Below are 19871 nucleotides of genomic sequence, written 5' to 3'. Positions count from 1 at the left end.
AAAGTGAATGGATTCCACTGGACGACCGGACGAAACGGTTTCAAATCCGTTTGGAAAAAAAAATAAAATGGCTGTCGAATAAGTGGCTCAACTTGTTGTACACGTGAAGAAATGAACGAAATATCTACCACACACCCCGGTGCTGTAGACGGGAGAAAAAGTCCCCGGGGACGGCAACAACATAGAGCACACAGCACACACACGGACGGAGCTGTGCTGCAACAACAACAACAACTCAGCCCAGAGAGGAGGGGTTGTGGCCTATAGGCGACGTCGAGTTGCGTGACGCCAGAGGCCATGAGCCCGCCCGCACGTTTTTCCATTCCAGCAAAGCGCCAGCCAAAGGAGCTGAGACCCTGGGAGGTGGAACCACTTGTTGGTCAGTCGTCCTTTAGCTCTTGGCTGTGCTACACCTCTCCCCGCGTTCAGCTCCCCCTCCAACCCCCTACAACAAAACTAACTTCCCGCCGAATTTAAATCTTTTTTGGTTTTTATTCAAATTTCAGTTTTTGTCATTTTGTGTTTTTTCTTGTTGAGAGGAGGAAGGGACACCTACAAAACCCCGCCGGTGTTTTCGACAAAAAACTCAAACAAGTTAATTGTGATTTTTTTTTAAATATTTAAAACTGAGTGAAAACGATAGCCGACAATCGAAGGAAGGGAAACTTTGACAAAAAGAAAAAGAAAAAAAAATTCATATCATGTGCCGGACTCGTTAGGTAACCAAAGGTGCAATTCGTTTTCAAACCCGTTTCGACAGTTCAACTAACCGTGACGATCAGATATCGATTGAAGGTACGTCGACGATTTGTCATCGGATTGTTTTTGGCGTTTCCTCTTACTCTCACGATCGTTTTTCCTGTTTGAGAAAATTTAATTGAAACTGAAAACCCTGGCAACTCGTTTAACTCCATTTCTTTCTTGAATAAAACCAACGATAACAAATAAAGATGGAAGGATTCGGAGGGGCTAGCATCGTCCCTTACGCCAACAACATCCAGCAGCTCAACCACACGGGCCTCAACAACAACAACAACAACATGCAGACGGGATTCGAATTCAATTCGCCACCTCTGCCGCCGTCGCCGTCGTCGTCGGCCAATTATCTCGGCCATCCCAACGGATCTCGATTCCCGGTGTACTACAACAACCGGCCGCAACAGCAGCAGCAACAACAAGTGCAACAACAATTCAACGGCTACCCGATGGCAGCCCGCAATCACGTCCAGCAACAACACCACCACCAGAACGGGCAGCAGCAACAGCACCAACTGCATCACCACCAGCCGAACGGCGGCGGTTACCTGCACCACATGGGCCAGTCTGATCAGTCAATGTGCTGGACGCAGGCGGGCGGGATGATGATGCCCAACGTGACGGGATCGGTCAATAAAGGCGGCGTCAGCGGGAGCATCAGCAGCAAACAGGCGGCAGCCAATGAGAAGAAGGCCCGCGAGCAGCGCGTCCGACGGCCCATGAACGCCTTCATGGTCTGGGCCAAAGTTGAACGCAAGCGGCTGGCCGACGAGAATCCCGATCTTCACAACGCCGACCTCAGCAAAATGCTCGGTAAGTCTCCTCGATTTTAATCCGCCTTGTTATTATTAGATATCCCACACTTTGGCACGATCGTTAGTCACTTCCGATGACCGCATTTTTCCCTTTTTGGTCAATTTTTTTGTACTTAAAATTGCCGAGTTATTTTTTACACGGAGCAGATTATCTAACCGGCACCGCAACAACCCTACTAACACAGCGATGTACCATGGATATGACTGAAGCGTACTCCCAAGGATAAGGGAGATACAAACAGCATATCCATGGGATGCTTCATGTTTATCCTTATTTCCCCTTCCCCGCACGTACCATTTGTATGTCCCTTGAATATACCGGTTTGTGTATACACAGTATCCTTTAATAACATCCATCTTTGGATATGATTTCTGTCAGAGATTAAAAGATAAAAGTCTACCCCGAGACTTGAACTACTGACCTTCAATTCCGTAGCTCACCTCTCTAACCATTTGACCAACTGTTCGTACAATTTAGGAACAAACGTTTGGGAGTAATGGAAATTGAGATATTTTTTACCTTTTTCGTCCACTGTGTACCTAATATGGTTATACTGTGATGCACATTCTGTGTATGTACCAAATGGTATCACAACAAAATCATACCCCCGAGTATATTACTTTGATGTACAATCAGTATGTTAATGAATATACGCTTATGGATCTACGATGAATATTCTTTATTTGATCCCATCCTAGATCCGAATAAATTTATACCTACGCTATACTACCGCCCCACAATTGCGACCTGGATCTATCCATCCCATATTTATCTACATCTTACATAAAGAGGATGGGCCGTGTTAGTAGGGAACCCAATGTCGAATTGGCTTTTTTTTCTTTTTAGCCATGGGATTCGGCCGGGCGTGTAAATGGTGGTCATTTTTTGGTTCACGATGAGATGGTTGGGTCTTAACTCTTATTCGTTTATTTTTAAATCCCCCGCCAGTATCAAGTACACAAAGTAGAGCAGAAATAGGGAAATGAAATCTTTTAATTTTAAAATTTTTTTGGCAACCAGAATGAGATGAAGTTGAAGGAAGATAATGGGCCAGTCCACTGTCGGGGGTCCTGGCCGCTACCTTGGCCCGTGTAATTATGACCCATGCATTTGGGCAGCAGCAGTAGACGTGGGTCGCCATTCGTTTTATCTGACGGCCTTTTAGTAAAGAGGTCCCCCCCCCCCCCCTTGCCATCTCGGTCTGTAAATCATTTGGATATTCACTTGATCTCTAAACGGGCCACACGCTGGTCTTGATATCCTCCTAACGAGTTGCCTCGTCCAGGCCGTTTTTCATCAAGGAAAATTGGTCGTGGCCGGAGCAACAAGGAGGAAAATGCCAGTTGTCAGACACACACACACACACAGAAAAAGAGTAGAACCTACTATACGAACGCCTGTTTAAACAATTGCATTATACGTCCGTATTGTAGACACAAGTGCGTGCCGTGTTACCTCATCATTTGACGAGCGTTGACAGTCAAGTCAAATAGAAACATCAAAGCGACGATTCGCTATGCTGGGCGAGCGGACCTGTTTTATCACCCCGTCCGCCACTATATGTCTCCCTGGCCGTTTATCGTGTGCACTATGGTCGTGTGTACACGAGTGGCGGCGCAGCAGTGAACGGTCGAGCGAAAAAGAGAGAGAGCACACCTTTCTCATGGCCTAATTCCGGTTTGCTGGTGTACATACGTATATACCTTCTTCTTCTGCTGTGTTTAGCTGCAATAAATGTTTGTTGGTTGTTGTCCAGTCGCCTGGCCAATGCTGCCCAGGTTGTGAAATCGTCACGCCGACTTGGTCAATCTGGAACAGTTATATAGGGTGGTCCTCTCGTTAAGTGTGTTTATGTGGGCCTTTTTATTTTAACGATTTGGCCGTGCCCAAACGAGCGGACAACATTATATAGGAAGGGACTGCTGCTGCTGCTACTGCTGGTTGTATATACCTACTCCCGCCAGCAGGCACCTGTTGCAGGATTCCAGCAGCGTGAAAAGGGGCGCTAGTCAGGTGACAATTCCCAGTCTGTCGTCGCGCTACATCTGCGTCGATATAGAAAACGTGGGAAGCAAAACGGGACACTCTTTTTGTCTGTTTCTTGTTGTTGTTGTAATTTTGTTTTTCTTCTTTTTTTACTTACGGTAAATTCTTACTTCCTAAATACTTTGCCCGTTTTCATTTGAAGGAATTTGCCATTGAGCATTTCCTACTAGACATTTACATCGATTTTTCGTCAATTTTAAATTCGGATTTGAGTTAAATTGAGTCCGGAGTATATAGTAACATGACGCAATTTGAATGTCCGTGGCGGAGAGAGAGAGGCCGCGATATTTTCTGTTCTTTTCGCCCCCGAGACACTGAGGGCCCACCTGCTGGGCGCCCTCTATTCCCCCCCATTAATTCATCCGGGGGGGAGAGAGAGAGAAGGGAGGGGTTCCCAAAAGGTAAAAAAGGTAAAAAAAAAAGTCTCTCTGAAATCATAAAAATTCGTTAGAGAAGAAGAAAAATTTTACCAATAGAATTTATTAAGGATCGCGTGAAGTGAAGAAAATGATATTAAAAGAAAAAGGGCAGACGATGATGAAGAATAGCCGCGCGCTAATCTTCATTCGGGTGCATCCGCCCAACGTGATATATTTTCTCTCTTTTTAAAATTGAACTTCTTTTCACACAACATTCGCTGGTGCTCGTTTTTCCGCCAGAAAAAAGTTAAAACGAAACCATCAAAGTAAAAGTCGAACTGCTGACGAGTTTTCCATCCAGAAAACGACAAAGTGCGCGCAGCGGAAGAAGAGAAAATGCGGATAATTTCCGTCGTTGTCGTCGTCGTCGTAGACTAATACCGTAAAAAAATAAAGAAATAAAACTCTGTGAGTTACAATAATAAGAGAAAAGAAAGATGACAAAAGAGACTCTCGAGAGAAGGAGAGAGATTAGTTTGGAGAGCCTCTGGTGGTGCTTCTTTCGGTGACCTGCTGGTCGACCTCTCCGGGACTAGAAAGAAAACGGAATAGACGTGGAATATGGCGTCTAACTTTGATTCTATACAGGACTCGACGGAGGGTTTTTTTTACTTTTCCAGCGACTGACCTGGTTCCCATCGTCGATCATTAACGTTGTTGCCATCGAGGGCGACCATTTAGGAAAGAGGAGAAGAAGAGAGAGGGGGGGACTCTTGTCGGGTTGGCACCGGTGTGAAAATTCACAACACTAATCATCCAGCTATGCCTTTTTTTTCCCTTCAGGATCTTTTTTTTTCTTGGAAAAAAAAACAAATTTGCGTAGACCGTGTTGCATATCCGTTCCACAAAAACAACCCAAAATTTATATATTTTTTGAGCCTTTGATTTTGAATACCGTTAGGCGTAGGCGCTTCTTCTTCTTGTTTGGGTACTGCGCCTTCTAATATTCTAATTTTGTGCTGCTTTAATTTAATGAGCGGATCTGGATCGGATTGTGGCCTCCCTGCCCCTCGTAAGGGAAAAAAAACCGGGAAAAACCCAAAAAATTCAAATCGAAAACACAGAAATTGTTCCGCGGCGCCTTGGCGAGATAATCAGCGGCGACTTGGACGGCTTCATGCGGGACTAACTCAATTCGACGCCGACGTTATCCCAAACGAGAGTCTTGTTTATTTTTTGGAAGGGGGTCCTTGGGAGTTTTACTAGAAACATTTTCGAAATTGTATGAATTTACAAATTCAAATTTGAAGGGAAGCGCGGGCTTTTGTTTTTTTGGCTTCAATGAAATGAGACAATTTGAAATCGCCTAGTGTGTGTGCGTTCAGTTGCACGTATTGTTTCACTCATTTCAGAGTAACGGCACGTGTGAAGTATAGTACACAAAGAAAAAAAAAAGAGTGGCTCATTACCCGCGTGTAGTAGCGTGATGCCACCGCTCGGAAAAGAAAATCAAAGACATGGAGTCACGATCGCCTCAAACGCACAAAGTTCGATATTTATATTTTCTACAAGGAAAAAATTCGATCGAAATGTTCCCATTTGACTTTGTACTTTTTTTCCTTTTTTTAAAACAAATTCCAACCAGGTGAAAATTCACTTAACACATCGAACGGTTTAATTAATAAATGACCTGTCCTAGTTTTCTCTCGGACATTCCTGGCGCTTTCGTTCTTATTATCGTAAGCGATGACGCAACTCCCCCGGCTGAACTGATGTGCAGTCGCCAATGGCACACGGACGCCATGTTGTTGGGGGGTGCCGTCAGCTGATTTTTGTAATTTACACTCCGGACGGTTGATGATTTATTAAACGGTTGTCAAGGTTCAAAAAGGCGTCAGCGGGGAGAACCGAAACGGTACGGGACGAACTGTTGTCAAACCCTTGCGGGATTTATCGACTCGCAGGTTAATTGAATAGCCCCCAAAAGAAACAGTCGATGGCGATTTTGAGCTCGGGGCCGTTCGTGATGAGGTCGATCGTGTGGTGTCGGCAATGCATTCCGCAAAGAGATGTGGAATCAAAAGAAAGGAAAGAAAAATACAAGTTGAGACTTGAGAGAGAGAGTCGGGTGATACATAAATGAGGATGGCCATGGGTCGGCATTTATGTACGGTTGATTGAAACGCACTGATCTAGACGCATATCATCCCGCGCCCAAACGCTTAATGAGAACGCACGAAGCGACCCCGGCCAGTCTGTATGTATCCTAGTATCTTTCTCCCATTTCGGATCTCTCAAAACTTTCCCGCGTGCGGGAAATCGTTGGAATATTCAACGATAATGAAAAAACACCCAAATCACCCACTGAATAGATAGACGTATGTATAACACACACGCACACAGCTCGAATAGAAGACGAGTAGTAAGCGACGCACATCCGAACGGATGAAATTTCATCGGCTCGATATCAAGGCGTCGTCACGCTTAGACTTAAAAAAAACCCGCAGAGAGAAAAAAAGAAAAAGTTGTTTTTCTCGACGCTAAAATTAATTTTTTTTTAAATCCCGGAGACTTGACTATTTCGTTATATATATCTATCCGTGTGCAATAAGAATCAGCTAATTGAATTTAATTGCGCGACGTCGTCAGCAGCACAACGAGCGACGTGAGAGCCAAATAGAATTTCTACGAGTGTTAAAACCAAATTTACACAGGGGTCATTAAAGAAAATGAGAACGAGGCTCAGTGCGTGATTATTATAGAACCGCCGAGTTAACTGTGTGGAATTATAGGCGAGAAACATGTCGCTGATGAAACTGGACATGTAAAACACGAAACGTATAATTGAAAAAGGGCAGCAGCATCCATTTTGTTTTTTCGGTTTCTTCGGGAATCCCGTGAGAGCAATTTTTTAAAAAATTGTTTTTCATTACAAAAGCCACACGGGATGAGATCGTTTCGCGTCACACAGCGGCGTATAAACAAGACGCCCCCCCCCCTATCATAAGGTGAAACTACTAGACTCGGTGATTTGCTGAGCTATGCGTAGACTAGTAGTCATCATCATTGTCTAATTCATTTTCTTGTTTGTCGTTTTCTTGTCGGAGATTTCGGTCGGCGCCGTGATAACACGCACACACCCTTGTTTAAGTCCAGCATGTGTATATATGGCTGACGACTCTGTATATAACACGGGGTCTACTATTACGTGATTACTACCGAGGAGGGGGGTAGGCCAAATTAAAGGCGGGTTTAGTTGGCTCAAGGGAGAGCAGAGCTCCTTCCAAAATGTTTGAGGGGGACAAATAGGAGCGCTACTCATTTGCGGTCAAGTTTTTCTTTCCCCCCGTGATTACAGAGCAGACCACAGCAGCTACTTGGCACTAGGGCTACTTAAATTTTGGTTTCTTTCTCCCCTTATTTCTTATTTTTCTTCTAATTTTATTTTTTGGGTTGTTGTTGTGGGATTCAAATTTACATTTTTCCGCGTCGTTTTACACGAGCTGGATTTTTCCGTTCTCGCCGACGGCCACCGCCGCTATGGGCCGCTCATTTATTTCGGCCAAAAGACAAACAGTCGAACACACATTCGTGATGGACGGGCGGCATCAATTTCACCTTTAGCGCACAAAAATCTCCCAAAGCCGATTTGATATTCAACGTTCAAGTCTATACGACACATATGCCAATTGCCGGTTGAGCTATTCCCCAACGATTGACGGATCGGAACCCCTGAAAATGGCTTTCAAGTTGTACCCACCAGCACACGTCCATTCTTTCTCCATTCGTCTAGCTTTGAGTCCATCACACCACTCGCCCACACGCTCCAAAAGCGGGAATGTAAATTGAAGAATTGAAGAAGATAAAAATCCTGAAATACGAGAACAACCTAAAAAAGAGAAGGTTATATATCCTTGCGTCGAGCTCTTTTGGTTGGTTGGTGGGGGGAGATGGCGTATTAGTTATAAGGACACTAGTGGTACTATATATCGATGCGATACGCCGGGGCTGATTGCAATCTGGCCGGCCATGGCCGTACCCATAACCCGAACCAAACCAGATTGGGACGCCGATACATACCAACGTGTTACATGGCTGCAGTTCAGGACGTGCTGGTGGTGGTTTTACTCGTCCGTCTAAATCTCTCTCTGTGTGCCGGCAACTCTTTTTCTTTTTTTTCGTGAAAAATAAAATGAAAAAAAAAAAGCGTGTGAGGTGATGTTAGATGCGTGTGTGTGGCCTCTCTCTCTGCCTTTGACTCGAAGCCGTTGGGTTTTTTCTACGGGCATTTTTAGATTTTTGGTTCTTTACTCCCTGCTGGCTAAACGGTCGTAACTTTGGCCTATATCTCTAACCTGATGGGTTATTTCACAATGACGAACCAGCACCTCGGCGGCCCGGCAGTTTTTTTTATTTTAAATCCAACGCAACTCGTCAAAATGAATCAAAGAAGAAAAGAGTCTAAAGAAAATGTGGTGCGCTGTTTGGCTCCTAACTGTCGGGTTATCATTTTTTGGACGAAAATCGAAACGACGTTTGTCCAATTATTGGGATCTCTAGACTCACGCCGGCGTAAACGCACCACTCTATGCGGTTTATTTTTTTGATTTGATTTGATTTTTTTTTCCTGTGAGACGATTAGTGTGATTTCTTTTCGCCTCTTTGATGAGGCTCAATTAATCAAATCGTCACAAAGAAAAAATAAAATAATCAACCCATTTTTTCGGGGTTGTACGGTGTGTGTGTGCGTGTGTGTGTGTGGCTGACTGATTTTATAGATTATTCGCTTTCCGAGAATCACGATGGAGGGATGAAGCGCATTCCTGTCGGACCGGAATGGCAGGTTTCTACCGGTTTTTCAGCTCAATATCTTTTTCTCTCTTTCCCCTCACAGCGTTTGCTTTTTCTTCCAGTCAACCATTTTTTTTTCCCGTCCGTGTGACTCCGATGGATCGACGAGAATAAAAAAAAAATAAACAAATGGTCAGCAAAAGTCATTGTAGAGAAATAAAAAGGCTAGAAATCGAATGAAAAGAAGCTTCTAACCACAAAATGGAAATACCCAGACATATGTGTTAAGAAATCAGAAACAAAAAAACGATCCAGTCGTGTCGAAACGATCGATCAACTGATAATCGATCAAAAATGGTCGATGACAAAACACACAGAACATTTCCCTCCCACCAATTCGAAAATAAAAAAAAAAGCTTCGACACAAAAATCGAAGAGATGAAGACGTCAACGAATCAAATGCACAAAAAGAGAAACAAGAAATGTTATATACTCACAAAAAAAAGAAAAATGTCAGTGTACAAATTCAGAGAGAGAGAGAAGCTGGAAAACGACGACGGCGTGTGAAATTTATAGCTGCTGGAATACTGATGAAGTGATGAGCGATTATTTGTTTCTTCTTCTCAGCGCAGCCAGCAGGCTCCTCACACACACCCACAATCCCCCCCTAACTAAAAAAAGCTGCAGGTTCCGGGTATACCGATAAAAGTCGCTAGGCATTTTTTATGTACATTGTCCGCTCCGTCTGTTGTGTGTGTACATATATAAATATATTCTTCCGTACTAATCAGCGATTCGACAAACTCCCGATTTGGGCAAGTTCGATACGCGCCTTGGCCGCTATACTTTGACGTCCCGTTTTCGTTATAGCTCGGCGGGGACAGGTTTTATTATTATTTTTCTTCTTCGTCTACTTACCGCAGTGGCGGCGGCGGCGGCGGTGCTTATTAAGTAACTCGTTACACTTTATTAAGATTAGGGCGAGCCGGCGGAAACTCCTTTTTTTAAATAACAGTCGGCGAAAATGTCATTTCTCGACTTGAATCGGTTGAATGGACGAGTTTTTTTGAACCGTCACAGTTCGGTGGTGACGTTTTCAACTCGGGTCCCCGCTTTCTCTCTTTTGACAGTTTAAAAGCTTGTCAAAATTTTTTTTTTAAATAAAGACCGGCGAATAGAAGAGAAAACTTGTAAAACAACAAACAAATTGAAGGACTAACAAAAACAAGAAATTAAACAAAAATCCGTGCCTTTTGTATTTTGGCCTTTTTTTTGTTTGTTTCGGGACTCGTTTTTCCCCCGAAAGTTCGAAAAAGATTGTTGTAGGTTGTATTGGCGTCGTGATGCCGCACCCCCGCGGAAATTTTTTTGCTCCGTTCAAGTCACGTTCAAATAACAAGCGGGAAAAACTAAAAAAATTCAAGATGGAAGAAGAAAGACAACCGATTTTGGATGGTGGGGGGGTGACGGTCATCGGAGTGAATGACACACAAGAGAGCTATAGCATCGTCTTTTGAGCAGCTTGCTGGCCTCGAGACGGACTGATAACCTCGAGTCGAAAGGTATATAACAACACAACTCGGACCGCTCCGCCGTTCGTGTATTATTTAGGCACCAAGTTGATGAGCCTTCAATAGTAATGGCAGCACATGTCCCGCGCTCTCGGTTATGGATGCCCTGCGCGTTTCTTCTTCTCCTCTTCGGCGGTGTGTGTCGCCTCATTCCCGGTTGAGATTGCAATCGTCTTCCCGAAAAAAAAGGAAAAAAAATCCCGAAACGATAGAAGAAAAGGAGGACGATGAATGCCCATAGAAAATGGCGAGTGAATAGAAAATTTTAAAATGGAAAAAAAGAGAAGATGAAACTTTTTTTTTTTGAGGGAAGAAAAGAGAAGTTTAACAACAGAGAGAGAGAGATCTTGACTCTCCGATACAATACAAAAGGCTATAGGGTAATATTGAAGGGAGAGAAAAAAAAGGACCGCGTTCAGTGCAGAACTCCCGCTGCTGTGAGTCGCGACATCGGAACTTTGTCCCGAAAACTCTCTCGTTCTTTTCAATTTTTTATTCGTAAAAAAAAAACTAAAATGAAAAAAAGAAAAAGAAAAAGTAAAAGACGACAGAAAAGAATGAAATTGGAGAAGTGAGAAATTCTAAAGAAGATCGACCTGGATATTTTTTTTTCAAAAAAGTAAATTTTCCCGCCAGCAGCTCGGCTATTTTCTAGTCGGGTTCTTTTATTTTTTCGGTAGTCGTCGTCGCGGAGAGACCTATTAAAAGCAATAAAACCAAATAAAAAGGGCTTTTCTTATAGGAGCTACTTGGACATTAAAGCCGCTCGTAAATGATCCCAACAGCAGCAGCGGCAGCAGCAGCCACTTTGGATCGGTGGAGGGTTGTTGAATTGGGTTGATTCCCGTCCGACTTCACATTCAGCTAGTAGAGCCGCCCTTCTGGCTTTCGCATTCATCTGCTGTATACAATTGCACGTTCCACACTCACGCGGGGTTTTGGATCTGTGAATGCGCAGATAGACGTCGTCGTCGTCGTATGTTTGTGTGTGTGTATCCACAAATTATTACGACTCCTGAACACGAATATAACGAGGGTAATTAACGGTTTGCGTGATAACGACCACATCTAGAGCCTATATATCCCAGCGCAGCCGGTGCAAAATGCAGGGAGACCTCTGATTAAAAACCATAAAGAGCAGCCCCAGAAGAGCAGCTAGGGAGAGAGAGAGAGTTGAGATCGTAAAAATAATCATGAATCTCTTTGCGGACAAACAATAGGAAATCTTATTCTTTTATTTTCGCTTTTTTTTTGGGTTGTGCGTTCTCTCCTTTTTCTTTTATTCATTACGTACACAAAAGGACAGATATCACCCCGAGCCTAGTCGTTGACTGCTGTATTTTTGTTTTCCCCCTCTTATTGCCAAGACTTATTATGTAAGACTGAAGCGCGAAAATGCTCTTACACTTTATTTTATTATCGAGCTCTCTTGTGAAATCTTTTTTTTTCCTTGTTTCTCTTTTTTGGTTTTTCTCTTTTGTCAATTCATAAACAAGGGCGACTTCTCCCAGTGCAAACTGTTTAAGTCAGCCCCTCAATTTGATTTCAAATCATCAAGTTATCAGACACGGCGAAATAACACGCAACGCAAGTCGGTGTTATTTCACATTTATCGTCAACTGCCAGTTCAGAGTGTAGAGCCCCTCGTCGAATAACATAAGGCCACACGATCGGGTGACGAAATCAAATAAAACCGGAGAAGACGAACGAATAAATAAACGAACAAAAAGAAAAAGAGCTTTCACAACACCGTATAGTTCTTTAAATAGTCGCAGAAACCAAACAAGAAACCTTTTTGGTTCTTATCCAGAAAAGATTTGTGATTTGTTTAAAAAAAATAAAAGCGCGGGAAAAGAGGAAAAATTAAATTGATTTTGTTTTCCTAATTTTGTTTTGTTTTGTTTTGTTTTTTTGCGTCTTAATTGCAGGTAAGAAATGGAAGGGACTGACGCCGCAAGACAGACGGCCGTACGTCGAGGAGGCCGAGAGGTTGCGCGTGATCCACCTGCAGGAGCACCCGAACTACAAGTACCGACCGAGGCGGCGCAAGCAGGTCAAGCGCGGCGGGACGGTGGCGGCGGCGGGGGCCACAGCGGCAGCAGCCGCGGGTGGCAATAAGAAAGGTGCCGAGGCGGAACTGAATTCGGTTGCCGACCGACCGTCCAGCACCACGGCCAAGATGCCCCATGACGCCCTCTACGGCCGACAGCCAGTTTCGTCCGGTAGCCACGCTTCATTCCAGGCCCACCGTGATCTTTGCAACGGCGGGATACAGACGCCCGATTCGTCGCCACAGGGCAGCCCCGAACCTTATCTGCTCATCTCCAGCAAGGTGGAGACGAAAGGCAACCACTCGAAATCGACTTCCGCTCATCCGTCCAACTGCCTGGGCTCACTTCCCACGCCGGAGATGTCGCCGATGGAACAGGACGAGCTCCAGCATCCGGAGGAACTTCAGCGCCAGCACCAACTGCAACAACACAACCAACAACAGCAACAGCAACAACAACAACAGAACGGGGCCGTGTTCCAACTGGTTCACAAGTTCTCGTCGGCCTCGGCTTTTTTGCGCAGCGTCTCTCATCCATACCGTCCGACCATGATGGGCGGCGGAGTTCAACCTCAACAGCAGCAGCAACCGGAGAACGGCGGCGGCGGAGGAAGCCATCCGTACGTTGGGCAATTCTTCAACTCGAACCAAGCGGCGAGTCAGTCGACCGGCGGCTCTTTCTACAATCCGGCCCAGTCTTACATGACCAACAGCGGCTACTCCAACGAGGCCTGCTCCGATTACAACCGCGATTACCATCGCTGTGAAAACGGTTAGTATCAAAATTATTCCGCGCAAACCATAGTCTCCAAATGTCTAAAACAATTATTTTTTTAAATTATTCAACAGGTCAGTCTGCTAATCACGGCGGATTAGGCGATAATTATCTTCCGTCGGTGATGCCGGAAGAGTTTATCGACGGCGACATTGATCGATCCGAGTTTGACAAGTATCTGAGCGGATACGGGGCGAATCACGCCACCAGTGTCAACTGCTCTTTCTACGGACAAGGCAACGCCGGCCTGAGTCACGCTGGTGGCAGCAGCACCAATCATCACTTGAGCGACGGCCAGCAGTCGACGTCGGAACAGTTTGACGGCCACAAAGAGAACGGTGCCGGTCTCCACGCTACTAACGAATACATTTTGATGAAATCGGAGCCCATCTACGAAACCATTCCAGCGGCAGGCTCTAGTCTCAGTTCGGCTTTGGCTGACGTGCGCTCCGTCTATTACGATTGCTGAGTTATTACTATTCTACCATCTACATTTAATATCGACTCGTATCGAGCACAAAAAACCAAAACCAAAACAGAAAAACAAAAATACCGAAATTTCATCCCTTTTTAGTTGTACCATACGAACAGTAGCGCACACAATTCAGAGTTGAATTTATATACAGTAATTTCGCAATTTCCTAAACGACGTTTTCAGAGGGTAAACGTCGTAGTTGTGCGCCGTTTGCGCAGTAATCCGTAGTTAAAGAGAAATGTGTACCTATATAATATAATGCACTTAATATTTGTAACTTTTTGTAGCTCCGAAATAATTTGAGAGTGAATTGGATGGCCGCCTTTATTTTTACCCCCGTGTGTTTCTTCTGTCTCTGTTATGTAAAAAAAACAAAGAACAAATTTCCTGTCCGATTGTGTACATGTACTCCCTTCAACTCCTCACCGTCAGTTTACAGCACGCTATACATACTATCGGCTTCTAAAAAACCTCTTGGAAGAAAACATCGGCGCTATTTAGGTGATGGGCATCGGCGGAATGAGGAGAGAGAGAGAACAAATTTCCCGACCCCACGATTTGAATGCACCCATCTACGAAGACAAGACAAAAATAACAACAGCGAATTTACTCATCGTCGATAGCGAAAGAGAGTGCGTGCCGCGACGGCGGCGGGGTTATTTCATCGGTAACAATAAAAATGTGTGTGCAGAGACCCAACACTGCCTGGACGATCCGGGTGGCATGACTCGGACAAATTTTCCCCGAGAGTTCCCAACATTTAAGAAAGAATTACAATGCGCGACTGGTGAAAAGAGAATCATGGAAGAACAAAATGTACAAGTCATCATGAAATATCAGCTATATATATATACGTTCCGCATGAGAGCCCCATGAAAACGCTGAGAGCGTCGTCACTTTTCCGAACCCAATTCAGAGCATCACGGAACTGATACAGCGCGTCGAGAACGCTTGTTTCCCCCCCCATGTGTAGATCTACCAAAGTCCCAAGTTTACGTATCCTATCCATTGCGTCCGCCGAGTTTCCTTTCTACCATCCCACCCCCTCATGTATTTCTTATTTTGTTTCCTCGACAGTAAAGTTTTCTTATTATAAAAACAAAAAAACAAAAAAAAAATCGGCAATTCTCCCCCGTATGAACATGATGAAATTGTTTTGATTTACTTGTTGGGCTTGATGACTAAATACACACAGATTTATTCGACTTTGATGGTATGGAAAGGCTTTTTCTTTTCAAGCTGGACTTGATCACATGTGTCTACTGAAAAAAGCATAATGAGTACAGACACTATTCATCCTATTGACGTGAAGTGCAATCACTCTTCATCCTCGTCGCTTTCAGGCACCACCTAATAAAATGCCGAATCACTAGTTTAGTGGGTGACGTATTAAAATCAATTATCGATTTACCTGTATGATGCCGGCCGATGTGGCATAGGCAATCATCGCGATGAAGGAAACTAGCGCAGCAATACTTATGTTCCGCAACTTGTTTGGAAAGTCAGTATCAGAATATGGAGCTTCTTGCTTAGCAGTTTGCTGTCGCTCTTTCTGTTCTTGCTCTAAAGCAAAAAGACAAAAAAAGAAGATGTATAAAGAATAGTCGCAGGAAACATTGAGAATTTAGCTGTACCCTTGACTTCTTTCGGGAAAAATCGCTGCAATATACGTCCCACGAAGCGAGTGAGATTAGTACATGCTTTTAAGTGGTTTTGGAGAGCAGCACTGGGCAGGGGAGCTTTCAATAACGGAGCTAAGTGAGCAAATACTACAGCATCCAAAGACGAAGGCGATTGTCCAAAAAAATATTCTTTTTCACCAAGTTTAGTGGCTAAAAGGCTCAGACATTCTTCAGCTTGTCTATAAACCTGGCCAAAAAATAAAGTCCCTGTTATACAAATAATACCAGTTTTAATTACGTCAAGTTTACTTACTGCTGTTTCAATGACAGAAAAATCCTCTTCTTCAGGATACAGTGAAACCATTAGTTGTTTAGCATGTTTTTCATATTGACCAGGATAATAGAAATTTAAAGGGAATGGTAAAAGCTTGGCATAAAGTGGTCGACTGAACTCGACAAAATTTTTAGAATCAATCCACCACACAAATTGAAGTGCTGGAGCAAGCTTCTCATAAATGAGATGAGAGTATGCAAATGCTTCAGCACACTGTTTTGGAGATAGTTCAAAATCTGCAGTATGGTTCTAATTTTGAAAAAAAAAATCTTTAATTTAAAGATAAAAAATTACATAACAAATAGATTCCTACATTCTTCCTGAGGTAAGATGATATTTCACCAAATTTTGTCAGGCACTCATTCTCGTGTTGAAAAACTGGTAAAGAGCCAGTGGGTGTTCTTAAAGGATTATTGGTCGACTTCGTTACCAGCCGTGTTCCGGAGAATTTGGCATAGGTCTAACAATAGTAAAAAAAAATTATGTGTAATTCACATGGATTTTGGTTAAATTTTACCCTATTATTGATTGCCTTACCATGACTTCTAAGCAACGAACGTCAATTGATGGTAGCCCCCATTCCCCTTTCCAAATATCAAGTTCCATGACTGGATGTGAAGCCATCACAAATACAGAAATGAATCCTTTAAATCCACAATTATAACACGGGCTTTTTAAAAAAACAACATAAACAAAGTTACATGCTACAATCTCGGCTCTCGGGATCTTGGCAAGTGCAAGCGTCTGCTAAGCTTACTTACTTTTACTTTATAGATTAATAAGGGCCCAAGTATTCCTTTAAGAGTTGCGACAAATTCTAAGCCATTTTGTCCTTCTCACTAGCGTCTCTGGCGGAAAATATTTGAACGAATGATTATTAGTTTTATTTTCTTTTTTACAACAAACTAAAACTATTATGATTGGTACGGTTATTATCTAACTCAAAAATTCAAAATTCAAATATGAAATGTTTAAAACAAAATTTTTATGAAAACGTTACGTTGTATTAACCGAAAGCGTCAGTGGTTTCGTAAAATTGTTTGTAGAAAAATACAATCTCTCGATGCACGCACGACGGCACGAGCTTCCCCTGCAAACTATACGCTCAATAATATATAAAATAACAAGGAAAACCGTTGAAAACCCGTTTGATGTTCGAATGAACAAAAACGCATTTTATCGGATGGTGGGTGGGACAGCTTCGTCTAGGATAGAATCCGTATCGGGAAATGGGGTCGGAAATGCGGATGCGACATTGCGGCCGGCAGTCCCTCCCATTTTTAATCGAAGGGTTTCCCGAATTCACAATCGCGATCTATTAATTCATTTTCATATTTTAAGTTTTAAGCATTACATGGGCGGACCTATATACAGAGTATAGCCTATTCAAATATGTTGAATTTAGCAGTTTTGGGGAATTGCCAATGCCCCATGTCTCATTTCATACTTCGTCCTTGTAAAACAAGATTCCCAGTGGTCATTTTACATCACGACAACAAAATTCCAATCAGCCAGAATTTTAGTTACACGTCTGCATTTTTTAGTCTTCAAGCATGAACATGAAACATGAATGCATGATGTTTTAAACGTTAATTATTGAACTACATAAGCATAAGCCTTTCCACATGAACTGCCGGCAGCGAGCCTTTGGCTACTGCTTAGCTTCATTTTCCGATCCATGTGTTGTTGGTTGTTGGTTTTTTCCATCCTTGCCCCAACAACCTTCAGAGAAAGTCTTGTTCTTGTCGCGTCTTGACTCTTCGTGCGTTGGCCTTCGCAGAAGACTCCCTGGTAAAAATCAACTGTTTGTTTCTTGTGCAACAACACCCATGAAAGATAAAACCTTGGGTTGACGTAGAATGAAGTAATTCCGTGAAAGTTTCACGAAATTTTGTATTAGTCATCCGTTCATTCATCACTAGCCATTCATAGAATCTGGATCTCTAAAAAAAACACACTTTAAGCTGATCCAACCCTCCTTTAATAATTTTCTGACGTTTCTCATTAGGATTGACACTCCCAACTTTCTGCAGTGAAGCATCAATATGGCAAATCCTAGATTTGCAACGGTGCTATTTGTCTTTATGGTTTTCTTTGTGGTTTGTTTACAGAATGGTAAGAAAAACAGTTTTTCCCATCAGTTATATGCCTCTACTCATTTCTTACATCCTCTTTAAATTATCGCAATAACAGGTGATGGATATAAAATGTGCAAACGAAAAAGTATATTTGGAGTAAAAAGCTACTTCACATGTCCTGAACCCGGGCAAACTCCAGACATGGTACGGTTCTCCACTTAAATTCTGATGAACAACAAAACTAATTTTAACCCATAGGTATTCTGTTGTGGAGATGATGATGACCTTGGAGGACAGTTCTGCTGCCGAGGTCTTACAATAGACAAGTTAGTAACTTTTTTTTACATGCTGTATGTTTACTTAAATTTTTTGTTAGTTTGATAATTGTGTGATGTCTTGATAGTGAATCCTAATTCATAGTTTTTGTTTTTTGTGTTATTAATTTCCATTGTGTGATGGAAATTTTAAAAAATATATATTATTGGAATGGAACAAGTGCCCTGAGGAACCCTTTGCGAAGGTTAGCTTATGTTAAGATTTGGTTTCAGTAAACATCTTTGTCCACTATATCCTTTTTGGGAAATCTATTTGTGGTATTTCTTATTAATTAATTATGCATCCCATAATCTGCTTGATGTTCTTCCTCTCCAATAATTTACAACTGTAAAGTACATTTTTAAAATGTAACTGAAATGAGAAAAGTACGTAAAATAGGATACGGTTGTTCTAAAATCTTATATCGGATTGTTTTCCAATTTTTACGCAGAAGAATTAAAGTCTTAATAACAGTATTTTTGGCATATTATTTTACCTAAATATTTTAAAGTTTAAGCGTATCCTATTTGTATTTTACTCTGGAAGTGAAGTGAAATTGATGGAATAAAACAAAGTTGATCCACTAATTCAATAATTCATTTCTTTGCAGCATTGGATCGATTATCGCAACCATCGCCGGAGTTCTTGGTTTTTTGATAATCCTCTTTGTAATTTGTTGCTGCGTGTGTCCTTGTTGCCTTCTTTATAAACGGAGAACCGGCGGAACTGTTTATAGATGTAAAATCAACATTTAATAAGTTTCTCCCTCGGTTACCTTACATTAACTTTTCCTCGTTTTATATAGCCACTGCCGTACCTACTTCAACAGGGCCTTCTAATGTTAACGTGACAGTCCTTCCTGCTTCTGGCACAGGAATGCAATCAGGACCCCCACCTGTCGGGTTTACAGCTCAAGCTGGTGGGAACCAAGGCCCAGGCTATCCTTTGCAGCCAAACTACGCTCCTCAACCCGGTTATCCCACCCAACAGGGCTATCCTCCACAGCAAGGCTATCCTCCACAACAGGGCTATCCTCCACAGGGCTATCCTCCACCTGGTGGCTATCCACCATATCCTCAACCTCTTCCTAACCAAGCTCATCCTGGTCAGCCTCAACCCTATTCAGGTAATAATTCATTGAAAGGATTATAAAGTATTGATTTGGTACTCACACAAGGAATTGTGCCTTGATTCGAAATTTTATTTGCAGATCAACCTCCCCCATATCCGGGGTCACAAGAGGCATACCAGAAGCAATCTCCTTATAACCCTGGATACTAATAACAGTTTTCATTTAGCGTTGTTTTGGGGTATTATTATATTTTGTTCTAGTTTGGTTGCGTTGTGACCGCATGATCCAAGGAAACCCGTCTCTCAAAAATGTACATTATTACTTTTCTTAAAGAATCTCTTTTTGATGTGCGAATTTTTTGACTGCCTTCACAACTTTCATCACTCGACGTTTCTCTGTTCTTTCCTAATCACGTTTACGCGTCTAACCTACTATTTGGGTTTCCTCGCTTCAATGCCCATGTTATACATGATTTGTTCAATAAATTCGTAACCAGACACTATTTAGTGGGATTTTGTCGAAGTAAAGAAGACAACCGCGCAGCTATATATTTATAGCCACACAACATAAGCATCTTTTACAGGTATAGGCTACTCAATCACTATTTTACGATAATTAATTTTTTACATTTAACATTTTTCCATTAGTTCTTATTGAAAATAGTTTAATGTGGCCAAAGGGGTGTGGCCTTCAGACTAATCACTGTTGTAAGTATACCATATTTAAGCAAAAATACTTTCCCCTTTAAATTGATGTTTTGCTGTAAGTGTAAATTCTAATTAGATAGAGGAACTTCAAGATCGAGTACGTA

General features: G+C 42.5%; 3 protein-coding genes across 6 annotated transcripts; 2 read left to right on the top strand and 1 right to left on the bottom strand.

Moving 5' to 3' along the window:
• The first annotated feature begins 364 nt into the window (after positions 1–364).
• Positions 365–14844, top strand: LOC124312090 (repressor of filamentous growth 1-like). 2 transcript variants are annotated; one of them, XM_046776558.1, is made up of 4 exons: positions 365–795; positions 951–1569; positions 12268–13161; positions 13239–14844. In XM_046776558.1, exons 2-4 carry the CDS (start codon positions 951–953, stop codon positions 13631–13633), a joined length of 1908 nt encoding a protein of 635 aa, XP_046632514.1. In that variant the 5' UTR covers positions 365–795; the 3' UTR covers positions 13634–14844. The 2 variants fall into 2 exon arrangements, with proteins under 2 accessions (XP_046632514.1, XP_046632515.1); XM_046776559.1 differs by having other exon boundaries at positions 365–1569.
• LOC124312155 (metaxin-1-like) lies at positions 14814–16350 on the bottom strand. The gene is made up of 6 exons (XM_046776646.1): positions 16133–16350; positions 15909–16055; positions 15575–15844; positions 15274–15508; positions 15051–15202; positions 14814–14989 (listed from the first exon to the last, which is right to left on the bottom strand). Exons 1-6 carry the CDS (start codon positions 16217–16219, stop codon positions 14957–14959), a joined length of 924 nt encoding a protein of 307 aa, XP_046632602.1. The 5' UTR covers positions 16220–16350; the 3' UTR covers positions 14814–14956.
• An 873-nt stretch (positions 16351–17223) lies between these two features.
• Positions 17224–19559, top strand: LOC124312167 (protein shisa-5-like). Of its 3 annotated transcripts, XM_046776667.1 has the most exons (8): positions 17224–17386; positions 17604–17710; positions 17789–17877; positions 17932–17999; positions 18170–18193; positions 18599–18726; positions 18794–19114; positions 19199–19559. In XM_046776667.1, exons 2-8 carry the CDS (start codon positions 17641–17643, stop codon positions 19267–19269), a joined length of 771 nt encoding a protein of 256 aa, XP_046632623.1. In that variant the 5' UTR covers positions 17224–17386; positions 17604–17640; the 3' UTR covers positions 19270–19559. The 3 variants fall into 3 exon arrangements, with proteins under 3 accessions (XP_046632623.1, XP_046632625.1, XP_046632624.1); XM_046776669.1 differs by lacking the exon at positions 18170–18193 and having other exon boundaries at positions 17225–17386; XM_046776668.1 differs by lacking the exon at positions 17224–17386 and having other exon boundaries at positions 17393–17710.
• The last annotated feature ends 312 nt before the right edge of the window (positions 19560–19871 follow it).

Source organism: Daphnia pulicaria, chromosome 8 (genome assembly GCF_021234035.1).
Source record: "Daphnia pulicaria isolate SC F1-1A chromosome 8, SC_F0-13Bv2, whole genome shotgun sequence".
NCBI lineage: Eukaryota > Metazoa > Arthropoda > Branchiopoda > Diplostraca > Daphniidae > Daphnia > Daphnia pulicaria.
The sequence above is the reverse complement of the archived record's forward strand: the minus strand, read 5'-3'. Positions and strand labels throughout refer to the sequence as shown.

Bases quoted from the DNA above. Each gene is read 5' to 3' on its own strand.
- LOC124312090 (XM_046776558.1), top strand. From the start codon at position 951: ATGGAAGGATTCGGAGGGGCTAGCATCGTCCCTTACGCCAACAACATC. The intron at 1,570-12,267 runs GTAAGTCTCCTC...TCTTAATTGCAG, and splicing joins CGACCTCAGCAAAATGCTCG to GTAAGAAATGGAAGGGACTG. The intron at 13,162-13,238 runs GTTAGTATCAAA...ATTATTCAACAG, and splicing joins TTACCATCGCTGTGAAAACG to GTCAGTCTGCTAATCACGGC.
- LOC124312155 (XM_046776646.1), bottom strand. From the start codon at position 16,219: ATGGCTTCACATCCAGTCATGGAACTTGATATTTGGAAAGGGGAATGG. The intron at 15,845-15,908 runs GTAGGAATCTAT...TTTCAAAATTAG, and splicing joins CATCTTACCTCAGGAAGAAT to AACCATACTGCAGATTTTGA. The intron at 15,509-15,574 runs GTAAGTAAACTT...TTTTTTGGCCAG, and splicing joins TTTCTGTCATTGAAACAGCA to GTTTATAGACAAGCTGAAGA.
- LOC124312167 (XM_046776667.1), top strand. From the start codon at position 17,641: ATGGCAAATCCTAGATTTGCAACGGTGCTATTTGTCTTTATGGTTTTC. The intron at 17,878-17,931 runs GTACGGTTCTCC...TTTAACCCATAG, and splicing joins CCGGGCAAACTCCAGACATG to GTATTCTGTTGTGGAGATGA. The intron at 19,115-19,198 runs GTAATAATTCAT...TTTTATTTGCAG, and splicing joins TCAGCCTCAACCCTATTCAG to ATCAACCTCCCCCATATCCG.